The following is a 24,704-nucleotide window of genomic DNA, read 5'->3' on the forward strand; positions in this document are numbered from 1 at the left end:
ATTTAGTTACAGTATTGGGATCCGAGGTTCCCTATCCCTGGGTTAGAGAAACACCCAAGTTGATCAGCAAGGGCTTCTCTGGCTATATGTATAGATGCAGAGTTTAGGCAGGGCTGCATGTGATGCTGCAATTTTGTGGGAGTGTGCAGCGTGGTACCAGGTGAGGAATTCAGCCTCTAGAGTGTCAGAACTTTAAGGCTCATGCACGTAAGTTTCTAGCACTTGTGACTGTTTTGCTCTAGCCACAGGACATACACAGTCCTGCATATCGTGTAAAAATAATTTAGACCACAACAACTATATACCAGGCTCGTCTGGACACAGACTGGTCCAACAAGGGAGATTGCTTTGCCCCTTTTATATCTTAGGGGTTTGTTTAAGCAGCACCAAAGGGCCATTGGCACATTTAGACCTTGAGCTTCCTTACCATCAGCACTAACGATATGACTGGCTTTGCAACCTGAGTTGGAAGAAACTCCCAACAATGCCAAAATAGTAGTTCCCCAAATGAAGTTATGCACTAACTAAGCTCTCCCTGCACTACTCACCTTTTCTGGAGTGGAGCCAAGTCCTCATCAAAGGGAGTTCCATTCCCAGCCAGCTGTTGCTGCCTCTTCCAGATCACAAGTCTTATCAGCACCATTTTCTTTGCACCTTCTAGCTCATTAGCTGTTTTCAGGAACAGATTTTGAAGATTTTGGAGAGACTGAAGCAAGAGACAAATAGGTTGGTAGGGATGAAGAAGACAACAAATGCTGTTGAGGCATAAATCAGATGTGCCACAGAACAGGGGGGTGGTCTCAGAGAAAGGGAGTCAGGCAAAAAAGATCTTGGAGTGTGTTCCCAGTGGACTACTTCCCCCAACCACAGATCCATCTGCCACCAAGTGCCCAGTGGGGAGAGTCCTGGTCATAGCTGTCAAGTTCTCCCTTTTTTAAAGGGAAATTCCCTTATGCTGAATAGGCTTCCTCGTGAGAAAAGGGAAAACTTGGCAGCTATGGTCCTGGTGACTTATGGTATGTTGGTATCATTTATTGTGGCTTTAAAGAATGTATCTGAAAGTTACTTGTCACCTTCACAGGACCTGTATCCCAAAAAGAGGGATATAAATAAGTAAATGATTCTGCACCAATCTGCATGCATGTTGTGTGTCCAGAGGTTAAATCAAGGTGGTTTAAGGCACAACCCAAAGGGCTGCATGCGGCCCTTGAAACCTTTTTTGGAGGTTCTCAGCAACATATGACTCCCCTGCCCCAGCCCTTGTGCCTCCTTCCCAAAGCCAGGTGCTGGGCTTTGTTAAGGAGGTGTGAGAGATCCTGGTTCTTCCCAAAGCAGCTTGAGGAAGGAGATGGGAGGACTTTAGGACCCTGTCAGAGCCTCATGCCTTCTTCCCAAAGCCTGGCACCTCACTTAGCCGGCTTTGGGAAGGCTGTGTGAATGATGGAAGGGGCATCGAATTATGGCCTTGCTCCTCCCCACACCATGCAACAAGGCAGTGTGCGGCCCATGACTTCCATGGCAAAGTACTCCTGTGGCTCACTTCTTATGAAGGGCCACAGGTTCCTTCTCCCCAATCTAGGTGATGGAACGATATAAATCTTTTAAACAAAATCCATTCATCAAACAAGAACGGTGCCTGCAGAATGAATGGGCCACCATCATGAATGGGTTACTCACACTTTCTTGCAGGTTCTCCTGTGGTGAAAATTGAAGGTTCAGCTGCAAAGGAACTGAAGATTGTAAAATCACGATTAGCATCTGCAGAAGAACTTCAGGCCTAAGTTAAGTTATCACAGAAGGAAAAGGCAAGGACTTACTGCCTAGGGTCGTGGGTTCGAGACCCACTTTGGGCAAAAGATTCCTGGATTGGAGGAACTGGACTAGATGATCCTTGTGGTCCCTTCCAACTCTACAATTCTATGAATTCTCTGAATTCATGGAAATCAGCTTGTCACAAGCCTCTCCATATGCAGAACGAAGCAGCAGCTGCATTCTCCTCAGTCTACAACACACCCTCACCCACCAATAAATTTGATACTGACAAGCATATATGATTTGCTGCTCTTCATGAGCAAAGACTGTATGGATCAAAAGCTGAGGGGGAGACAAAATGGGAGAAGGGGAGAAACTGGTTACGTGGATTGCTAGCAGGAGCAGAGAGCCAAAGGGCTGGTAAGCCCTTGCAAATGCCAGGGGTTTGGTCCATGCAGCACTCTTAATTGGCTCAGCTGTGCCGTTTGTGGAAAGGGTCCCTATATGTTTCCCAGAATAATGCAGTGAACGGGAACCTTGAGCCTCCTGCTGGCGAGACCCGGATTCTTTCCACCAGGGTAAGGCTCTTCTTGCAACCCATGTGACCCAAAGGAAGTCAAATGGCCCCATGATGTGCCAGATTCCTGTATGCTTCAATGGCTGAACAGGTAGGGAACTGCTCCATGGCGTTTGCAGTGGGAGTCTGAGTCCAGAGAACCCCATCTCTTTTGCCCCCAAGATGACTTATCTTTTTCCAAACCTCTCCTGTACCTACGATACATTGACGATATTTTTATTATCTGGACACATGGACAACAGACCCTGGAAACCTTCCACCAGACATTCAATGACTTTCACCCCACCATCAACCTAACAATGAACCAATCTATGCAAGAAATACATTTTTGGACACTACTATAAAAATACAGGATGGACATATGGACACCACCTTATACAGAAAACCAACTGACCGACAAACATATCTACATGCTTCTAGCTACCATCCCAAACATACCAAACAATCCATCGTATACAGCCAGACCCTACGTTATAACCACATCTGTTCCAACTCTACAGACAGAGAATCTCACCTAAGAGATCTACAGCAAACCTTTTTAGAACTAAAATATCCACCTGATGAAGTTAAACAACAGATCAACAGAGCCAGACTGATATTTTTTTTTATTTTGCTTCGACTCAGACCAACACGGCTACCTACCTGTAACTTATCTTTTTCCAAGGCATGGAAAAAGTTGAGTGGGGTCATTGCCTCCCCCTGGAAGAGCTTGAACTCACATATCTCGCTTCCCAGCCTCGTTCCCTTAGCAGTGAGCTGGCTAGGGCTCCCAGTGCTCTATCTTCCTTAGCAATGTGGGTCTGGGACCCTTGCCCAGGAGAGCTAGGTAGCCTCTCTGCAGGCTTCCAGCCAAAGGGTCTGTGTGACTGCTGTGTTAGTTACACAGTCCAAAGAGTGCTTGTGTGGCATGAGGGGATCTGGACCCTGAGATGCAGTTGTGCCTGAGGGTTTGTGAGCAGTGGGGTCGTTGTGGTCTGTGCCAGAGGAGCTCACAGACTGTGTAGAGGAGGGGAGGCTGAGGCATCAGTGTATGTGGTGGTGGTACAGGGAGGTGTTCTATAAGTGCGTGCCAGAGGTTGGATGGACATCTGTCATGGATGCTTTAACCCTGCATTGCAGGGGGTTGGACTGGATGACCCTCGCAGTTCCTTCCAACTCTACAATTCTATAATTATGTGACTTGAATTCATTGACCCCCCTCCATGTGTGGGTGGCGTGTGGGCATCCACCATCACAGCCCGATTGATTGGCATTGGCAGTGATGCTACATGCCTGGCTGATGTTTTAGGAATTTCTGTTTCCTTCCCTCCAGTTGTAGCTCAACAGCTGCAGGATATGGTAACTATGTCTCTCCCCCCCCCTTTCCCCAGCATAACTGGCATATATGATTGCTCTGCCCAGCAACTTCCTATGTTCCTAATACTCTGTGGGCAAAGCGTAGCAGTTTTCTGCTGGGCAAGCAGAAAAATGTGTGGGTGCATGACTAGGTTCAGAATTACATTCTGTTTCAAAAATATACCTTTGTGGCAGGGAAAGGCTTGTGCAGGTCAGCAAAAAGCACCATGAGATATATTTTACAGAAGTCTAATTATATTGGAATTTTGCTTGCTATCTCTATACTGACCAAAAAACCCACGCCAATTCCCTAACTAGGAGCTATGATTACTGCTCAACAATTGTGCCCTGTACTCTCTCTATATATTTAATAATCTAAAATAATGTGGTATTATTTGATAGCCATTATTATATTTGTTCACAGATGATCACAGGGCCTGGAGACAGACAGACAGACAGACAGACAGACAGACAGACAGACAGACAGACAGACAGACAGTGTACCCACAGCAGTGACCAGGGGAGGAATGACTGCTGAGAGGACAACAGAGGGAAGAAACACCACGGTGCATCTGTAACAGCAAAACCTGATGCTTTCATCTGACCCAGCTGCAACAAAACATGTCACTCCTGTATTGATCTCTGCAGCCACAGCAGGCTCTGTAACCTCCCAACAGTTTGACTTTACCCCTGAAGGTGCACTCTTCCATTGTCTCCCGAGAGAGATGGATGCCAATAAATTTTGTTCACAATAAGCTCCTTGATTTCATACTTGTTTTTACAGGTTGAAAGGGTGGCAAACCTTGTCACAAAAGATGATCTGGTTAATTTTGTGGTCAAGCAAGCATAGCTAGAAAGGGAAGCCTCTCTCTGAAACCCTATCAGTGTCTAGAATCTTCAGTAATTTGTTTAAATTGCATGTAACCTTATGGTGAAGGGGGAGTAAGAAATCAAAATCAGCATTGCCCATCCATGCCATCCTTCCACACCTCTCAACAGTTTTATCTCTACAATTGTGACATTAGGACTGACTACAGTGATCAAGTTCCAGGACTCTTTGCAACTCAGGGTGTTCCCATACAGCACAGAAAGCCAGCAGCATTAGCATGGAACAACTGCCATTTTAAGGTAAGCCATTTCTGACCCCAATGCAAGAGTGGCAGTTTGTTCAGCCAACCGGGCACCACCTTTGGGGTTGTGGGGCCTATGAGGGCACTGGAGGAGTGAGGGGGCGGCATCAGGGAGAGAGAAGAACAGGGTGGCCAAAGTGAGATGGTGGGCGTGGTGGAAGAAGGCACCTGTCCCTGTGTACCCTCAAACCTGGCAGTGTTCATTTCAACCTCCTCACCTCTTGCGTTGCTGTTCATCTGATTCAAGCTCTCCCGGAGTGCCTGGATCTCCTGCACTCTGTATTGCAGCTTCTGCAGATTGAATATAAACCTCAGTTCTTCCCGCTGGCGCTGGATGAAGAGGGCCACATTCTGAAACTATAAGAAGCAAAAGTGAGATGTAGCACTTCCTGCTTCCATTTTCTACATATTTAATAGCTAAATAGCTATTGCTTCGTCCCACACTGCAGAACTGGAGTAGACTGGGCAGTGAAATGGCAGTGATCCTGCAAAACAGTGGTGACATTTCCTGCAAAGGGCAGCAATCAGAAGCAGAGACTCAGCCTGAGGGCCCAGATGTAAAAGAAAGAAAGGGCCAGCCGCCACATGTTGGATATTTTGCATGGATCAATGTAGAAACAGATGTTGCCTGCAGTGTAGCTATCACAACATGTTGGTTGCCCAGAGGGTGAACCCAATTTTGCAGTAAGTTATAGACATATGTGCCAATGAATCAAATGCTGGTTCAGCAAATTTGATTCTGATGTAAAAGTGTGGGAGCCCTGAATCTTGTCCCGCCCATCATAAAGCAGGGTGGCTGCCTACCTTAAATAAAAAAAAAGTGAGATGTATTTGAATACTTCACTTGACCAAAAACAAAACCCAGAAGCATTTTAGATCCCGTTGAAAAACTGCTCTGGGGATGAGGAGAGGAATGTTTGTGATGGCACAGGCAGAAGTCCATGTCATCAGGAGACACTGACACAGGACCATGTGGAAGATGAGCAAAGGTGAGGAGATGCCAGGATAGGACAGGTGGCCCTTTGCCCTGAGGGATACTGCTCTATGCTGAACCACCTTGGCTGCAGGTTGGAATACTGGCCAGGATGGGCAAGTGTTTCTAGGCTCTGGCGTTACCTTGCTCATCCATTGGCTCCCCTTGAAGCACAAAAGGTTTCCAGACCAGACGAGGACCAAGTCAGAGTGGACAACAGCAATACCCACTGTGTCTGGGGGCTGAACTTATGGTAAACATTGGGCACGGGTGTTACATTTTAAAAAGTGTACTTAAATCGATCTCTTTTATTTTGAAGGAAGGGGGGAAAACAGGTGTAGGGCCCTGATCCCAAGCATGCTCTTGAGCTGGATGGATCAAGGCCCCTGCATCAGTTCCCTGCCAACAATATATATATATCTCCCTCTCCTCAGCTGCTACTTGCCCCTGAAAATGTTGCTTCCTACAAACAGCACCTTCAGAAGTTTCCAGCAGGGGATCAGTGCGGAGTCACAAACCAGCTTAGAGCTGAAGGGCTGCAACTGCTTTTCCTTCAAAATAAAAGTGGTCAGGTTTAAGCATGCTTTTTAACCAAAAACACGTTCATTGTATCACACAGTAGTGGGCAGGGGGGAGCTGTCAAGGCTTACCTGGCAGCGCAGTTGCTGCAGCTTACCTGGAAGGAGAATGGAAGGGGCAAGGCAGTGGGGAGGTTGGTGCTGTGCAAATGCACTTGCCAGGAGGTCAGACTGAACTAGTCTGCAATGGTCATTGGTGACTGTTATGTAGAGATAACAGGGTGAGATATTATGACCATAGTGCCTCTGTGGCAGAGAACAACTTTTGGGAATCCTCTTACCTGTTGGGCTGCTGTTTGCTCTCCCTCTAAGATTCTTTTTATAGCCCCCACCAGCTGCAGTGGCTCTCTCCGGTATCTATTCTATAATTATTGGGAAGAAGACAATGTTGTTAATGCTTGTGCCTCAAGCCACCTGTGAGGTTGTTCCATGGTTTATCCCCATCACAAGAATGGACTGAAACTGCTGTATAGACAAGGATGGGGAACCTGCAGCCTTATAGATGTTGTTGGACTACAACTCCCATCATCCCTGGCTGTTGGGCAAGCTGACAAAGGCTGAAAGGAGCTGGAGTACAGCAACATCTGGAAGGCCACAGTTTCTCCAGCACTGCCTTAGAGACCCTGGGAAGTGAAGCCAGTGAAGGAAGGGCACTCTGAGGCAACAAGCTGGGGTGGGCCATGTTCCCCAAAAGTGAATCCATACTGCAAGCTGGAAGCCCACCAGAGTTTATTATGTCCCAACTTGCCTAAGAAACTGGCTCTCAAAAGCCTGGAAACTTAGCACATAATTGACGAAGGGCTGTATCCAATGCTAGTCATGCTCAGAGCAGACCCACTAAAATGGCTAAGTTAGGCTCATTTATTTCAGTGGGTTTACTGATACTTTAGTTGGCTGAAAAGTCCCACTTTTCTACTTACTTGGAAGTTTTGTGGTGTGTGTTTTTAAAATGTTGGGGAGCATTCAAAACTGGGGCCCCTCATCTCCATTCTGATGTAGCGTAATCCATTCTGTCACCTCAGAATTCTGCCACATGTGTGGACCAGGCTCATGGCCTCATCTCTCTGGAGCAGAAACCGTGCATGGGGGCTCTGCAATCTATGTGACCTGCCTTGGGGCCTTTCCTTCCCTCATGAAAGCCCTCCCTGAGGTTGCTTGGGGAGGTGTTCAGCAATCCTGACAGCAACCCTTTTCAGTCATCAAATCCACCCTGTTGCTAAGTTACCAAAGCCTAGCAGATGAAACCCAATCCTTACTGCCTCTTTCCTAAAGTTTTGAAAAAGACAACTTCCTTAGGTGTTCCTGTATAACAAACTGCTGTGTTGTCCACAAAGAGGGACAAGAAGGTAACGTAACAGGATAAAATTGGCACAGCGGAAGGCCCTGTTTTGATCTGCCCCTCTCCAGTGTGGGCCTTTTTCAACAGACATCAGCTTCCTACATACCTCGATATTGGCAATGACCTGAAGAATCGGACCAGTCTGGCAGTTTTTGTTGGCTAGGTCTTGAAGTCTCTCCACCATGGCAGACAGGAGCCTGTCTGCAAGAACAGCACAGAAGGAGTCTGAGCTGTTGATGAATTCCCTGAGGAGACCAGGCAAGCAGGAGCGGGGACAGGTTGAGAAAGAGAGAAGGAGAATTGGAGACTTGTAGGTCATTATTCCAATAGCCAAATCCACCCACTCCTTCCTTTTCAGAATTTTGTCCAAGCCACCACATCACCTAATAGGCCCCATTTCTCTCAAGCAACAAAACATGGAGTGTTCTTGTTTTTTGCCAAAGGCATTACTATACAGGCAGCCACTGGAGAAAAGACAACTCTCTGAGGCTCTGTACACACCATGATAAACCACATGGCTTCCCCAAAGAATCCTGGGAACTATAGTTTGTTAAGGGTGCTGGGAATTGTGGCTTTCCTAGGATTCTTTAAATGTCTTCAAAATTATTAATCAATTATCTAAATGTGTATACCATCCTTCATCTGAAGACCTCAGGGTGGTTTACATAAAAATACAGAACACCACAAAGTACATAATGAAATCAATGACAAAAACAAAACAAAAAAATAACCACCCCCACCCCACCCCACCCCCACAATTATTGCCCTCTCTAGGCTCAAGTAGTATTATTGCTGTCAGGTCCTCATTTCAAAAGGGAAATGTATGATGTGTACACAGCCTAAGGCTACATAACACTAAGAGTATGCCTATACCTGTCTACTCAGAAGTAAATCCCACTCAAAGAAGGACCAGTATGAAAAAAGTGTGGTTTCCCTTTTCAGTTATGTAAATAGAAACAGGTTATTTGGGCCTTCCTCCAGCTTCGCATGTATCTGTGGGGAGAGATTCTTCTTCTTCTTTGGTGATCACTCGTAGCCGAGTAAGATTGTCTTCCATAAACACGGTTTTAACAATGGGTCCGTAAGTGACTGTGGAGGCCAATTCTGGATCCACACATCCTTCCACAGTGGGGACATTGGTTTCCAGGCAGGAGTTGATAACGGTGTGGATTTGCCAAGCGTGCCTTCCTCTTAGCACATTTCTCCCTTGTGTCCAACTGGAGCGCTCGCAGGCCAGTGTTTTCCAGTTGTCAGTGCTTATACTACATTTTTTAAGATTTGCCTTGAGACAGTCTTTAAACCTCTTTTGTTGACCACCAGAATTACGCTTTCCATTTTTAAGTTTGGAATAGAGTAGTTGCTTTGGAAGACATCAGGCATCCGCACAACATAACCAGTCCAGCGAAGTTGATGTTGAAGAATCATTGCTTCAACACTGGTGATCTTTGCTTCTTCCAGTACACTGATATTCATTCGCCTGTCTTCCCAAGTGATGTGTAAAACTTTTCGGACACACCATTGATGGAATCTTTCGAGCAGTTGGAGATAGCGTTTATAAGTGGTCCATGTTTCACAAGCATATAGTAAGGTTGGTAGTACAATAGCTTTGTAAGCAAGCATTTTGGTTTCCCTGTGAAAGTCCCGGTCCTCAAATACTCTGCATTTCAATGTCATGGTGAGTGGGCTTGCATGTTCCTATGACCCTTGTGAGCGAAGCCGTCGGGAATCTCATACTCCCAGCAGGGTCACCCAAGGCGGTAAGGTCAAAGGGAAGGAGCTAGACAAAGAATGATCCAAGAAGTCCTCAACGGCAGAACAGGCGGATGATAACAAGTGGTGTGTTACAACGACTGTGAAGGCGGATGAAGGCTGCAGCAGATAGGAATCTACCGGTTTGTCGTGACTACTTCATGCCATTGGAACAGAGCCCTACTGCGAAGACTGTGCGTTGGTCAGCGTGCACTGATCTACACACATAAAACAAATTCATGCACAGGGGAGAGATTATGGACCTAATGGCCTACCTTTGAGGGAGCTAAAATGACTGCTTTTTTGTTTACAGGAATGTAACTTTGAGAATGCATATTTTTCGGGCTTTTTAAATAAATATTTATACTTTTCAGGTTTATACATTTCACTAATTTTACAATCATTTTGACATTTCAAAACTTAAATTCCTTCCCCCTTTCTGTGGTTCCTTAAATTTACTTTTAATATCTTCTGCATATTCAAATTAGTTTAATTTGCTCATTTATTCAACTTCTTTAAATATATACTCTTATGAAACTGCAGGTTATTACAATAATCCTGCCAATGTTCTTATCTGTTTACAATTTATCTGTAAATATTCAATAAACCATTACCATTCTTTTATAAAAAGTTTTACAATGTATGTTTTTTGGAACTGGAGTACTGCACTTTGTTGTTCTGTTTGCAGTTGTTTTATAACTGTTATTTGTTTGGAAAATCAATAAAAAATATTTTTAAAGAAAGAAAAAAGAAGCCCCCCCCCTTCATTTCAATGGGACTTGCTCTTAGGTAAACCTGAATAGCATTACAGCCTTTGTCTGGCCAAAGGAGCAGGTCTGGAGAAGCTGGACCTGCATAATCTTCTTGTGCAGCTGTAGAGCCATTTCAGCAGACCTCCCCAGACTGCAGCCAATGGGAGTTGGGAGTCCAACGAGATCAGGAGGCTACTAGGTTGGGGAAAGCTTCTTTAAGAAAACTGACCTAACCTCTGTGTTATGACCTGAAATGTGAAGATGGTCCAGGGATGCCATCCCATGGGAACATCTTACCCTGAGTTAATTCACTGATGGTAAAACTACTGGTTTTATGTTTTTATATTGCTGTAAAACACTTTTATGATACAGCTGTATACAAATATTTCTATAAATAAATAAAATAATAAACTGCAAAGAGGGGAAGCCCTACAAGGGCTTTTAATCTGTATATGAAGAACAGTTGTGCAGGATGAGATTAATAGCAGTGCTGGGAGTTAGTCTGGAGAAAACAAAGCTGTTTTTGAACAAAGCTCCTCTGCAGACTTACCAAGGCTGGTTTTCTAACCAGTCCCCCAGAAGGCATCTCAGGCTTCGAGGGAATTCTTCAAAGAGGCCACTGAATAGCTCTGGAGGCATGTCAGAGACAAGGCTCCACAGGGACATCTTGGAATTCGTCATCTGCAGTAGAAAAAGTAGAAGTTGGCTGTCACCACACTCAAGAGACGCTACGGCACACTGGCCAATCTGTGAATGTCTTGTTTACTGCTGAAGAAGGGCCTTTTCCCCCAACATCACCCCCCCCCAAATAGACTATCTATGACAGTGTTTATTATCAACAATAGGAACACGGGAGGTTGACTTATACCTTAATGTCAGCACTTATACCTTAATGGATCAGCACTTTCTACTTTTAATTAGCAGCCGTTCTCTAAGGTCTCAGGAAGAGAAGGTTTCTGGCTTCCTACTTCTCTTCAACTGGAAATGGACAGATTGGACATCAGGCTTCCTGTCTGCAAAGCATATGCTTTACCAGTGAGCTGAGATCATCTTTTAATAAGATGCTTGTAAAATATTCCAAGATTGCCAGCTCACTGCAAATAATGATGATGATGATAACAATAATAATAACAGTTCTGGTGGATAAAAAAGGAAGGCAGTCTGGTAAATTTCTCTTGAAAGCAAGTTCCTCAGAATGGCAGCAAAGGTAACCTATCTGTTGATTGCTAAGGACACAGGCTACAACCATTGCTGTTGACAGCACCCATCCTGTGGAATTCCTTCCCCACAAAGGCCTGCTTAAGTCCTTCATTGCATGCGGTTATGCAGCTGGTGAAAACCTTCTTGCATTAGTTTACCCAGCAGCAGAGGTATACCTAGGCTCCCTTGTGCCCTTAGTAAGGAGCTAGATGGTGCCCCCCCATCCTTTGCACCCTTCTAGCCACTCCAAGCCAAAGTGGAGGGGTGTGGGTTTTGTGTAACCCCGGACCTGCAGTGTCAGTGGGGGCCAACCTGGCCAACCCTTTGGTAAGCCTCTGCCCAGTGGGAACAGAAAACTGATGCTAGCATTCTGTCCTGTTGTAACTAAGGGCTGGTCCACATTTCTGCTTGTCTCATGCCTAGAAAGCACAGGTCCGAGTTTTCCGCTTGCTCTGTGCTTTCTAGGCAAGGGATGAGTGGTTTTGCCGACCTAAAGGCAATCCGTTGAAAACCCAATTGCTAAACTGTGGATTTTCCTAGAGGAAAGCAAAGGGACAAATGGAGATGGATAATCCCTAACCTGTTTTTTAAATATATGAGTTCCTTTAGTTTATTTCTGTCTCACGGTATCAATGCATTTATGTAAACTGTAATCTGAACTACTTTGGGAAAAGGACACTTATTATGAAAAGGTGACTGACCCTGTATTTAAAAATGGATCGGTTTACAAATCCAAGTGCAAAGTCTTTCCAAGGGATGTTTTATTGAGTCACTAACAATATCACCAAAGTCTGTAAATTTCCTAGTTGGAAAAACAAATCTGTCCAGTTTATAACACTTGGCAGTAATAGAAGTGGAATGTCATCCTTTCCCTCAACAGCTCAGACTGAAAACAACAACAACAACAAACAACAACAATAACAACAATAGTGCATACGTGCATTAGTAGGTTTTCAACTGCATTAGTAGGTTTTCAACTATTTTTCATCCAGTTAAGTTCACTATAACCCTTTCCCCTTCTATGAGCCATTTTATAACCTCCTTGAGGCTTGAAGGCTGTATACAATGCTAGTCCAACGCAGAGGAGACCCACTGAATTGAATAAACATGACTAACTTAGATCCATTAATTGTTGTGGGTCGATTCTGAGTAAAACTTAGTTTTTTAAAAAAACAACAACACACACATGAAGAGTTTTAAATTATCTTAAAAGATAATTAAAGATAATGATTACTTTCCCACATATAGTATAATACTATAACACCATACTGGGTTAATGTTAATGTTAAATTATTACGTTGCTATAGTTTTATAATGCTATATAATGTACAATGCTATAGTGTGATGGTGTTATAGCAATACACACACACACATATATATATATACATACACACACACATGCCAGAAAAGCATTCTAGAAATAATTAAAAGAGGTTAAAGAAACCAAACAACAGTTATCAAATGGAACGCCCCCCCCCCCAAAGGTAATACTGAATGTGTGTTGAGCTATGATGAGTTCACTTTCTGAACAGGCCAGTGCCAAGTGCCCATGTTAAAACCTCACCTTTAAAAAAAGACATGAGTAGTGCTAAAGGCATTTACACTTGCACAGATGATATTCTTCCATTTGTCTGTGATCCAAAAAAGGACGAGGAAGAGCAAAGGAAAAATTCAGGATGGTATGGATAGGATAATGGTTTGGATGCCCTGCAGAAAGCTAATGAACAAAGCACAGCAAATCCGCCCAACTGCACCAGGTTCATCACTGAGCCCAATTCAAGATGCTCGTGTGTAAATCCCTAAATAACTTAGGATCCCGTTATCTTAAGCAGCACCTCCTATTATCCTGCCTATGCATTGAGAGCTGCTGCTGCCCTTTGTGCCATGCTGTTGCCCAGCAGAGTCTGAATGACAAGGAATTCATTTTTAAAATCATGAAAAACTGCTGTTGTTTGTGGTCTCTGGGGAGAGTTAGTGATATCATGGAGTTTACAATCAGCTGGTTCTCTACACCAGGGTGTGGACGAATCTGTCAATTTCAGCTTTTTTAATTGTTCTAATCTTAAATGGAGTTCTCCGCATTTCCACATCAGTTTGCATTTTTTTTAAAAAAAGCTCATGAGAACTCATCAGCATTAGATTGTTTATTTCTTTGATACACACAATTTTGTATACAATCCTCCAATATACACATTTTTGCAAGTAATTCCCCCATATGCAATACAATTTCGTATATTATTTTCACTAACATATGAATTTTTATGTACCCATTACCATTTTTGTACACATTCCTTGGCTGGAGAACTGCATCACAAATTCAGACAAGCGCAACATTTTAAGGATAACTGAGTTTCTCTTTGCACAATGTCCCAGAAAGTGCAGATGAGAGAATTTTGTATTAAAATGTGAACTGAACTGAATCCCCGGCATCCCTATATGCACAGCTGGAAAAAGCTGGTTTCCCTGTAGCTGGATCTAAGAGAGAAGACTGCACATCTAAACAAAACATGGCAAGCTTGATTCCACAGAGGACATTCACCTCTCAAATTATGTACATCAGCAGGCAAAGTTCCACACCATCCCTCAGCTGAAGAGCAATTCAAGCACACACTGCAGCTCTTGGAAATGAGCACAAATAACTCCTTGAAAGACACCTAACCAAACAATTCAGGACTCCTGGACAGAAGTTTAGCACTAAAGCAGTTTTTCGTTTCTCTCTAGGGAGCAGGGGGCAGCTCTTCCCAGTGTAAACAAGAAGAAAAACTAGAGTAGAGCTGCCAGATTGTAATCTGGAGATTTAACAGATCTGTACCAGCAAAATAGGATGCAGCAATAGTCTCTCCTGCCCCACCACCCTCCTCTGAGCCTGTTGCACACCCTTGCCTGGAGGAGCAAATAATAAAATCAATTAAAATACTGTAAAATAAAAGCTCCTGTTATTGTCCTGTAGCAGATCTCTTAGATCTCCAGCTTTGTCCCACTAGGAAACTCTAAGGGGGGAGGGGAGGACTAACACACTAGGAAGCAACACTTTAGAAGATAAATAGTCGATGCAAATAGTGTGTTAAGTGTACACTCTGTACATGGAGTAAAGGACTGAGGAAAACAGGTATCAGTACCCCACTCCCTCAGCCCCAATATAAAGGTAAAGGGACCCCTGACCATTAGGTCCAGTTGTGACCAACTCTGGGGTTGCAGCGTTCATCTTGCATTATTGGCCGAGGGAGCCAGTGTACAGCTTCCAGGTCATGTGGCCAGCATGACAAAGCCGCTTCTGGCGAACCAGAGCAGCACACGGAAACGCCGTTTACCTTCCTGCTGTAGCGGTACCTATTTATCTACTTGCACTTTGAGGTGCCTTCGAACTGCAGGGTTGGCAGGAACTGGGACTGAGTAATGGGAGCTCACCGCATCGCAGGGATTCAAACCGCCAACCTTTTGATAGGCAAGCCCTAGGCTCTGTGGTTTAACCCACAGCGCCACCCGCGTCCCAATCAGCCCCAATATAGTAAGACAGAAAAAGGAGAATCTAGGATTATTTTCTTCTGGGTTAGGATGTACCATGCTACTCACTCATACATACAAGGTTACAAGGGTAGAATCCAGAGAGATCTGTCCTGTACATTTAAATCCCCCAAATGCATCAGGAAAGCAATGCAGCGAAGTCTGTTCCTCCTCCAGTCTTGTCATCTGCACCTCTAACCCCACCCGCTTCCACCCTACTCCTTCCACAGCTGCTGCAGTGAGCAAGTGTCACACAACAGGAAGGAGACGGGGCGGGAGTTGTGGACAAAGAAACCACAACATCTGCAGGCTACATGGCAACCCTATCTACATAAACTTCTGTAACTCTCCAGTCTGAATAGCTTATTGCACTGCCTTGCCTCATCTCTTGCCTCTGAGGAGCCTGTTGGTTCAGGCCAAAGGCCCATCTAATCCAGCACACTGTCTCACACAGCAAAACCCTGTGTCACTCTGGAACCCCACCTAGTTCCCACCCTGAGAAGCTCCTCACTCCACTGCCAATTGCTTCAATTGGCTCAGGAACTAGCCAAGCTGTTCCCAAAAATCATGAAAAGAGGGAAGGAGGGGCATACTGATCCTAGCGTCTGGTCTGAAGGCACAGGAGCTAGAAAAGGATCTAGGGTTCTTAATAGACCACAAGTTTAACACGAGTCAATAGTGTGGGGAAATAGCAAATAAAGTTAGGCTGCATCAACATATGTAGAGTGTCCTGATCAAGGGAAGTCATAGCACCACTCTATTCTGCCTTGGTCAGGCCACACCTGGAGTACTGTGTCCAGTTGTGGGCATCACAGATTGAGAAGGATATTAAGAAACTGGAAAGTGTGCAGAGGAGGGCAACCAAGATGATCCAGGATCTGGCAACCAAGACTTATGAGGAACAGTTGAAAGAGCTGGGTATGTTTAGCCTGGAAAAGAGGAGACTGAGAGGAGGTATGATAGTCATCTTCAAATATCTCAAGGGCTGTCACATGGAAGATGGAGCACACTTGTTTTCTCCTGCTAGAACCTGAACCAATGGAAAGGAGATTGTGACCAAACATCTTGAAGAACTTTTTAATGGTAAGAGCTGTTCCACAGTGGACAGACTCCCACGGAAGGTGGTGGACTCTCCTTCATTGGAGGTTTTTAAGCAAGGGTTGGATGGCCATCTGCCGTGGATGCTTTAGTTAAGATTTCTTCCAAATCTACAATTCTATGATTCTATGAAGCTAGCACCTTGCTGATACTAAGCAGTTCTGGGTCTGGTCACCCAGCGCCTGGGCCTGTGCATCACATACATGTCACCTTGGGTCCCATGATGAAAAAAGATGGGATGCAAATATGTAAGAAAAGAAAACAAGACTTGTAAGGAAATATCAAGGATTGCAAATTCCATGTTATACTGCAACCCTGTGCCACAATGGGCTGCGGAACAGAAGGAGCGGAAGAAGGAAATACTTAACCCAGAACTGGGGAACTTTTGGCCCTCCAGTTGTTGCTGGACTACAAGCCCCTCAATGCCAGCAAGTATAGTCAAAGGTCAGGGATGATGGGAGTTGAAGTTCAGCAACAAACAGGGGAAGGCTCTCCATCGAAACGGCCTCGGTCCTATATACCTGAAGGAGCATATTCACCCCCATTGTTCAGCCTGGACACTGAGATCCAACGCTGAGGGCCTTCTGGTGGTTCCCTCACTGCGAGAAGCAAAGCTACAGGGGAACCCTGTGGAACACCCTTCTATCGGAGGTCAAGGAGATAAACAACTACCTGACATTTAGAAAACACCTAAAGGCAGCCCTGTTTAGGGAAGTTTTTAATCTGTGATATTTTAATGTATTTTGGTATTTGTTGGAAGCCGCCCAGAGTGGTGGGGGAAAGCCAGCCAGATGGGCGGGGTATAAATAAATAAATAAATAAATAAATAATATAACACCTCCGACTTTCCTCCCTACCCATTTCCCCCTAAAACTCCCTGCACAAGCTGCTTTAGGGTTCTGGACCCATGAGTAACTCATTTGGGAGGAGAATCTCAGAAGGGGAAGGGTTAAGCATTCCCTCCCAAAGGCTTTTTGCAACAGAGATGCTTTTCCTGCACAGACTTAGTTGGGTCGGTGGCTGGATAGGGACACATACATCAACTGTGAAGTATGCAGTGGGATGGCTGGGTAGCAGAGCTCGCTCCATCGGCTTCGATGTGACAGGCCAGCTCCATCAGACCTCCTCTATTGTCAATTGGCAACCGGGCGCAGGTGCACCTGCTTTTAAAGGGACTGAGTTTGCATGATTAAAAGAAAAAGGTCAAAGTGCAGGTAGGGTGAGGCGAAGCTCCACCCAAGTCAGGAAAAGAAAGCTGATGCCAGAGCTAATTCCTTAGGGATGTGGGTGGAGGGACTGGAGGTTTATGGCAGGGAAGTCAAAAGGTTTTCAGAGGACTCATGAAAAACAACAAGCCCTGGCATGTCACCATGTTGAGCCTAGAGCTTCCACAGCTGACATAGATGTCCCCACTTCCCAAAAACAAACCCTGCATTAAAACCCAAGGTGTACTTCTACTCCACCGGGCACATCCAGTGAACACATTTCCTGCCTTTTATAAATTTGAAGGATGTTTTAGTTCGATGATGATGCACACCGCCATATTTTTCTATGAGTTGGTGGTTTATACTCCTATAAAGCAACCATCCTGCCAAGTGGTAAAGTACTTCCTTGCCATCCTTCTGCATTACATCAGAAATCCAGAAGAGGAATTGCAAAATCCTGGTAGGCAGTTTGGGAATGGGGAGGGGAGCTTTCTGGCAGCCCTTCAAAATAGAGAACTTCCCTTTGTAAAGTAGGACTCCGTGGCCACCCTAAGCACACCACCCTTGATGTCTTCTGCTCAACCTGACAGCCTCCCACAGATGCCTTTTCAGCTTTAGGACTTCCACTGGGAGACATGCTGCTCATGCATTTCCTTCTAACATCTAGTTTGGCTCAGAGATAATCCATTTGCTGATTGGTTAAATGTACACTGTGGAAAGTTGTCACTTGACAAATGCTTTGCATCCGAATTGCATACACACACCTCCCAAGCCCAGATTAGGCTCTGTACACTTCACCCATAGTAAATAGCCCCTGACTTGAGAGTACATCATGATGTTATACGGTAGCCGTTCTATGTTAAAATTATCTTGTGGACGTGCCCTTCCACATGTTTTCCAAAAAGAAGCCATCCCATGAGAGTTAAGCAGAGCTCTTTTCAAACAAGCCAAAGTAGATTTACGAATCTGTTGTGCTTCTTAGTTATTTTTAGCAAGCTTTTCCAAAGTATTTAGACTCAACTTACTTTAAACCCACTTGCAAATGATTCTCCTCCTCCTAGGTCTATGCTTCAAGAGAGCGAATCTTGAGGTTACCATGGTACAACACCATCACACACATAAAAACGAAAAAAGTGTTAATGCATCAAGAAAGCAGCTCAGGATGAAGCTATTCTGTATATCCATAATATATTTATATCACGTCAATGTAGCAGAGTAGCCAAGCATTGGGCTTGAATGGCACAGACCTGCCCTTCAGATCTTTGCACAGCTATGAAACTTATTTGGTTGCTCAGCTCCCACCCATAAGAAATGGGGATTGCACAAAGGAACCTCTTGGTGGGATTATAGCCTTGGGCTCCGGTGCAGTTTAAGATAACAACCCAGGCTAGAAGCCAGGGCACACTATAGCAGCAGGATCCACTGTGCAGCAGGAACAACAGGCGAGAGAAAGACGTGGTGTTGGCATAATTATTAAGCATATCTCAAGAGAGAGAAAAACATGTCTGCTCTCCTTCGTGATCAGCGCAGAAGCAAAAGCTATACACAACGGAAGTCCACAGACATGTGACATACAACAGCTACATGTCTGTAATTTAAGGTGGAACTGAATTCCCAACACTTTAATGCCCTTTGCAATATACTGGCCAGAAGTACCCTCAGACAGGGGCGAAACTAGGCTTTATTTCACCTGGGTCAAAGACCCAGTTTGGCATCCCCCCACGCACATTTGCACACACACACACATGCTGGGAGGCTTCGCCGCTAACCCCGCCCTCTGTAGCTACGGCTCTCAGAAGCAATCCGGTGCACACATGATTTTGGTTTACGCATATGTCTGAGAATCAGTGTCAGCATCCCAGCTGCGGGAATGGGTAACACATGCTACTCATCAGATCCTGGCAATTTCCTGACAGCACTAAAATCTCTCTTCACTGCCAAAAAAGCCTCCAATGAGCTAGGCCTCAGCCCACTCTTTCCCTACAAAAACAAGAACTGTGACAAAAAAACTGATCACACCACACAGAATAGAAAGTCTTTTCTGCACTTTTTCTTCTACATGTGTGCCAGTTTTCTCTGGTGTGTGAACCCAACTTTGCCCTGGAGTTTATCTGCCAATTGCATTAATTTGGCTGCTTGAAAGTCAGGTTCATTGCTTTGACAACTAATTCTAGAGCTACTTTGCTGTCATATATGGCAGAGCCAAAAGACACGAGGACCTCCAGATGGTGATGGATTGCAACTCCCATCATCCCTGACTGTTGACTTTGCTGGCTGGTCTGATGGGAGCTGGAGACCAACAACATCTGGATGGCCTCAAATTCTTCACTCAGTGTATCCAACATTAGTCTGAGCAAACCAGTTGAAATTAATGGGAGCGACTAAGTTAGGCCTGTTAATTTCAGCGAGTCTTCTCTAAGTAAAACCACTGAACTGTTCCATTATTCTATTGCTGCAGTTTAGACGCCCCAAGTTTCCTCCAGTCTGGCTCCTTGTTGACTTCCTAAACCAGGTACCTGCTTCTCTGAAGATTCAGTAACAAGAAATCAGAAGCAGGGTAGACTCACCAGAGGCCCCTGGAGCCAGCTGCTTTACCACACTAGGAAGAAATGCAGGGCTCCTCTATCCAGAAATGACCAAGGAGAGTATCTGAATAATTTGGTCCAGATTTTTCAATATATATTAGCACTGTATTCTAGGGAATGTTTTTACACTCTTGTGTCTCAGACTCTTATTCCGTCCTCAGCATTCCTCTTCACCTGAAGCACAATTGATCCCTTTGCTGTCTTCTTTCAACTCTGAGTAACACGAAGCAGCTGGGTCTAGCTGCCCTTTGGCTACTAGAAATGATGATGATTGACTATCATTTTTTTTAAAAAAATGTCAGCCTCCCAGTGAAGCATCTGAAACAATCAGGATGTACTTCAATGTGTGATTCTGCCTGTAGCGTTTTCAAGGTTTTACAGTAAGTCAAGCCACTGCATTTATTCATTAACTATTACAAGAGAGAGGGTCAGAAACCGTCTAATTTAGATAGTTGGGCCAAGACTGCAGTTAAGAGGTACTCAGTAAAGAGCCATTTATAGCACACTACCAGTATTATCACATGTGCAACAAAGCCCACCAGCAAAAAGGCTGGAAATCTGTTTTTTTTAATGAAATGAAATAAAATAAAGGTTTATTGGCATAAACAAGGAAATCTTGAGACAGGTAGACATAGCTCTCATTTACGCCCAGATTTATAATGGGGCAAAAGGGGCAACTGCACCAAGGCTGAGGTTCTGAACTGTCACTGAAAAGAAGAGAAATAAGACTACTAGAAAGAAAGTTATAAAGGAAAATATGAAGACACCTGTCAGGGGGACTCCCGACAGGGAGCCTCCCCCCGTCATCCTGACCAGCACTTCGCCCAGCGACAGCGCTAGCAGCGGGTCAGGGGAAAGCGGAATGGAAGGGGGAAGGCTCAGCGAGGCATCGGAGCCCCTGCACCACTCTGACCAACAAGTGGAGGAGGGACGGCTCAGGGAGGCGGCGGAGCCCAGGCACTGCCCCAACCAGCAAGTGGAAGAAGGGGCACCGTTCCTTCCAGCAGCCGAATTGAGGCGCGTGCCCAAACGCAGGGCTAGGGGGCACCGTTTTGGGGTGCCCAGGTTATTGTGCTGGCCCCGAAGCAGACGGGCACCACTGCCGGATTCTGAGAGTGACTAGGAGGTCATGTTTTCCGCTATCTCTGCACTGTAAATAGTATGCACAATAAAACCTTTAAAGACACAACAGACTGGAGAGTCTTTACTCGGGAGTAGCCGCAACAACTTCCTGACAGCACCCTTCTTTTTTCCACACACACACATATTCATATATTCAATTTTAACCAAGCAAACAAAGAAACAACTAGCAACCCCTCACCACCACCTAAAAGCCCCTTCCCACCGTCCCATGCAGACCAACAGATTGCAAATACTCTAAATCACATTCCCAGGTGCAGGCAGGCCCAGAAAAAGAGAAGTAAGTAATTTAAAGCAAAGTACAAATGAAAGGTAACCATCCCTTGTCCTTTCCACAGATTTAAAAGTTCAGCATTGGAATCTCTTGAGTCCAGTCATTTCTGTAAACAAAAGTGCAGGCACCCTTCTAACCAGTGTGGTGTAGTGGTTAAGAGTGGTAGACTCATAATCTGGGGAACCAGGTTCGCGTCTCCGCTCCTCCAGATGCAGCTGCTGGGTGACCTTGGGCTAGTCACACTTCTCTGAAGTCTCTCAGCCCCACCCACCTCACAGAGTGTTTGTTGTGGGGAAGGAAGGGGAAGGAGAATGTTAGCCGCTTTGAGACTCCTTCGGGTAGTGGTGAAGCTCAGGGGCGTACCCAGGATCAAAATTAGGGGGGGCAAGGGGCGGGGGCAAGGGGCGGGAGGGGAGGGGCCACAGTGGGAATATGGGCGGGGCTGCGTGGCCTGTGTCCTCCCAGCTCTTCTGAGGAGGCAGCCCCAGGCTCTTGTTCCCGGCGCGAAGCTCCAGAGGCGCGCGGGGAACGCAAGCCTGGGGCTGCCTCCTCCGCACCTCCCAGGTCTTCCGAGGAGGCGGCCCCAAGCTCCCGTTCCCGGCGCGAAGCTCCAGAGGTGCGCGGGGAACGCGAGCCTGTGGCTGCCTCCTCCACTTACACTCCCCGCTCCCGCTTAGCGCTCCTCCGCTTACGCTCCCCTCGCGCCTCTGGAGCTTTGTGCTGGGAGCCGGAGCCTGGGGCTGCCACGCTGCGCCCCTTAGCCTTTTGCTTCTGGGGGGGGGCAATTGCCCCCTCCTGCCCCCCTGCCCACGGCACTGGTCGCCCCTCTGGGCAGCTCGCCCCATCCCCCGGGTGCGCTGTTTCCCTCCGTCTCTTACGTTTACACCCCACCGCTTTTGCAGCTCGATAGTGGGAGGGGGAGAGGAGAAAGTGCGATGGGTTATGGAAAGGGGAAAGGGGGGAGGGCTGGTCTGTTTCTTTCTGGCTGGGGCCGCGCACCCCACTTTTTGCATTGAGATTTCTTTCTTTTTAGCTTGGGGGGGGGCGGGCAGCTGGCTTCTAGAGTAGGGCAGCTGCCCTAACTTGCCCCGTGGTGGGTACGCCCTTGGTGAAGCTGGATATCAAATCCAAACTCCTCCTCCTCCTCCTCCTCCTCCTCCTCCTCCTCCTCCTCCTCCTCTTCTTCTTCTTCTTCTTCTTCTTCTTCTTCTTCTTCTTCTTCTTCTTCTTCTTCTTCATTTCAAAGAGATAAGGCAGCCTGGCTGTTTCTACTTTTCACTATTTACAGACAGTGTACTGGAAGAAGCAAAGATCATCATTGTTGATTCTTCAGCAATGATTCTTCAACATCAACTTTGTTGGGCTGGTCATGTGGTTCGGATGCCTGATGATCGTCTTCCAAAGCAACTACTCTATTCTGAACTTAAAGAGGTTTAAAGACTGTCTCAAGGCACATCTTTAAAAATGTAGTATAAACACAGACAACTTGGAAACACTGGCTGAATGGTGGATTTTGACACAAATTGCACTTACAAGTATCTATTAAGAAAATCACATAAACAAAAGACCTATTAGAAAAGAATCAACACTACACCTAATACTGTTTTGTGTTGGGCTTTTGGGGGGGGGGCAGGGACCAAGCAATTGGTAGCTGGTAGGGAATCCAGGGCATGGATTTTAAATCTCTGAAATTCATTTCATCTGTCCAACACCTCTCAGTGTCAAACTCTGTCTTTATTGCTTCTTCCAGCAACCAACCCCTCCAACAACAGATTGCATTAAAAGAAAATAAAAGCCCAAATTCAAGTCATACATGTTATCTTCAAAGAGGGGGGAAACCAAGATACGACAAATGCTCACTTGCGGGCTTCCTGTTAATTAGCATAAGTGCAGAATATGTGTTTCCCCTCCAGTACAGCCAAACAGTGTTTCAGACCTCTCTCACACATATCTAAGGCACAGAATTTTAGAACAGCCATTTATTAGAGATTTTTTCCTTTATAGGAAAATGCATGATGCCTCTGCAAACATATAGGTTGAGTAAGAGGGGCAGCAAGCTTCCAAGCAGGGTGGCAGTACTCATCTCAAAGCAACATTGATCAAGCTCCCCCAAACCTTTTCTTTTTTAAAGTAAATTTTTAACAAATTTAACAGAAAAAAGTAAAGGAATACAGTAAACCCACACCTGCCACATTGAGAATACATAAAGGTTAAGCAGATGGGGAGCAAGCTTCCCAGTTCCAAACAACATCAGTTGAAAGCCTTTCCTTTCTTTCAAAAGAATATTTTATAACAAATTTAACAAAGGAAGGAACACAAAGAAAACGAAACAATAGTGAAAAGAAAATGCACCCACCAGCTCACACTGAGAGAATATAGTAACCATCAATACAGCCATCGTAATTTGAACATATAAGATGTCCAGATAGACATCCACACAGAATTGATGGTTACAAGCTACCACAAACCTAAAAGCTTCTATCCACCTTAAACCTCTTAACAATATTTTTCAGCGAGCACAAAACACAGATTGTTCCCCTTTTTTGCCCACACTGAAACCACAAAAGCTGCTTTTTCTTTTTTTCTTTTTAAAAAATAATTTCTTATTAAACAAATTTAAGATAATACATTACCTATCACATTGTCAATTACATTTCCCCCCCTTACCCCCTCCCCCTTCCCAGACTTCCCTCAACTCCCCCCCCCATTTTATTCACACATGTTTTTCTCTGCATGCTGTCAAATTGTACATATCTTCCCCTTATCTATCCTATGTTCTACTAATAAATTGTGGGTGTTTATTCAAAACCTGCCAAGGAGTCCAGTTCATTTTGTTGTCTTTTAAAGTAATTTGTGAAAAGTTCCCATTCTTCTTTAAATTCACGGTTGTCCTTCTCTCGCAGTTTATATGTTAGCTTTGCCAGTTCCGCATAACTCACCATTTTTTCTTGCCATTGTTCTTTCGTAGGGATTTCCTCAGTCTTCCGTACCTGTGCCAACAAGACTCTCGCCGGTGTTGTAGCATACATAAATAGGTTCCTTAATTTTCTTGGCAGGTCTTGCCCTAGGATCCCTAACAAAAATGCTTCTAGTTTTTTTAACAAATGTTCTTTTAAACATTTTTTTCAGCTCATTATATATCATCTCCCTTTTTTTTTTAGCTTCTCTACATTCCCACCACATATGGTAAAAAGTTCCCTCCTTTTCCTTACATTTCCAGCATTTATTTGACCCGGTTTTGTACATTTTTGCCACTTTTACAGGTGTAATATACCATCTATACATTATTTTCATATAATTTTCCTTCAAAAGAGAAGTCTGTAAATTTTAAATTTACTTTCCACAATTTTTCCCAGTCCTCAAATTGTATGTTGTGTCCTGCATCTTGCGCCCATTTAATCATGACCAATTTGACCTCTTCATCTTTCATTTCCCATTCTAACAGGATGTTAAATGTATGCTTTCTTCAATAGTTTCACATCTCCTTCTCCCACTTCTTTCTGAAGTTTAGAA

General features: G+C 44.9%; 1 protein-coding gene across 4 annotated transcripts in view; it reads right to left on the minus strand.

Moving 5' to 3' along the window:
• The window catches only part of STAT6 (signal transducer and activator of transcription 6), a 76,108-nt gene that overhangs the window by 22,425 nt on the left and 28,979 nt on the right, over nucleotides 1-24,704 (minus strand). Inside the window, exons 1-7 of one of the 4 annotated variants that reach the window (XM_035102105.3) lie at nucleotides 18,218-18,343; nucleotides 10,736-10,866; nucleotides 7,791-7,929; nucleotides 6,627-6,707; nucleotides 5,013-5,151; nucleotides 1,678-1,730; nucleotides 549-706 (exon numbers count right to left, since the gene is read on the minus strand). In XM_035102105.3, the coding sequence (XP_034957996.1) occupies nucleotides 549-706; nucleotides 1,678-1,730; nucleotides 5,013-5,151; nucleotides 6,627-6,707; nucleotides 7,791-7,929; nucleotides 10,736-10,866 (701 nt within the window). In that variant the 5' untranslated portion in view covers nucleotides 18,218-18,343. Of the gene's footprint in view, nucleotides 1-548; nucleotides 707-1,677; nucleotides 1,731-5,012; nucleotides 5,152-6,626; nucleotides 6,708-7,790; nucleotides 7,930-10,735; nucleotides 10,867-14,958; nucleotides 15,086-18,217; nucleotides 18,344-24,704 lie in introns of those variants that run through there. The other 3 variants (XM_088662787.1, XM_035102087.3, XM_035102095.3) reach the window with 3 other exon arrangements.

The sequence above is a fragment of the Zootoca vivipara genome, chromosome 2, assembly GCF_965207765.1.
Source record: "Zootoca vivipara chromosome 2, rZooViv2.hap1.1, whole genome shotgun sequence".
Taxonomy (NCBI): Eukaryota; Metazoa; Chordata; class Lepidosauria; order Squamata; family Lacertidae; genus Zootoca; species Zootoca vivipara.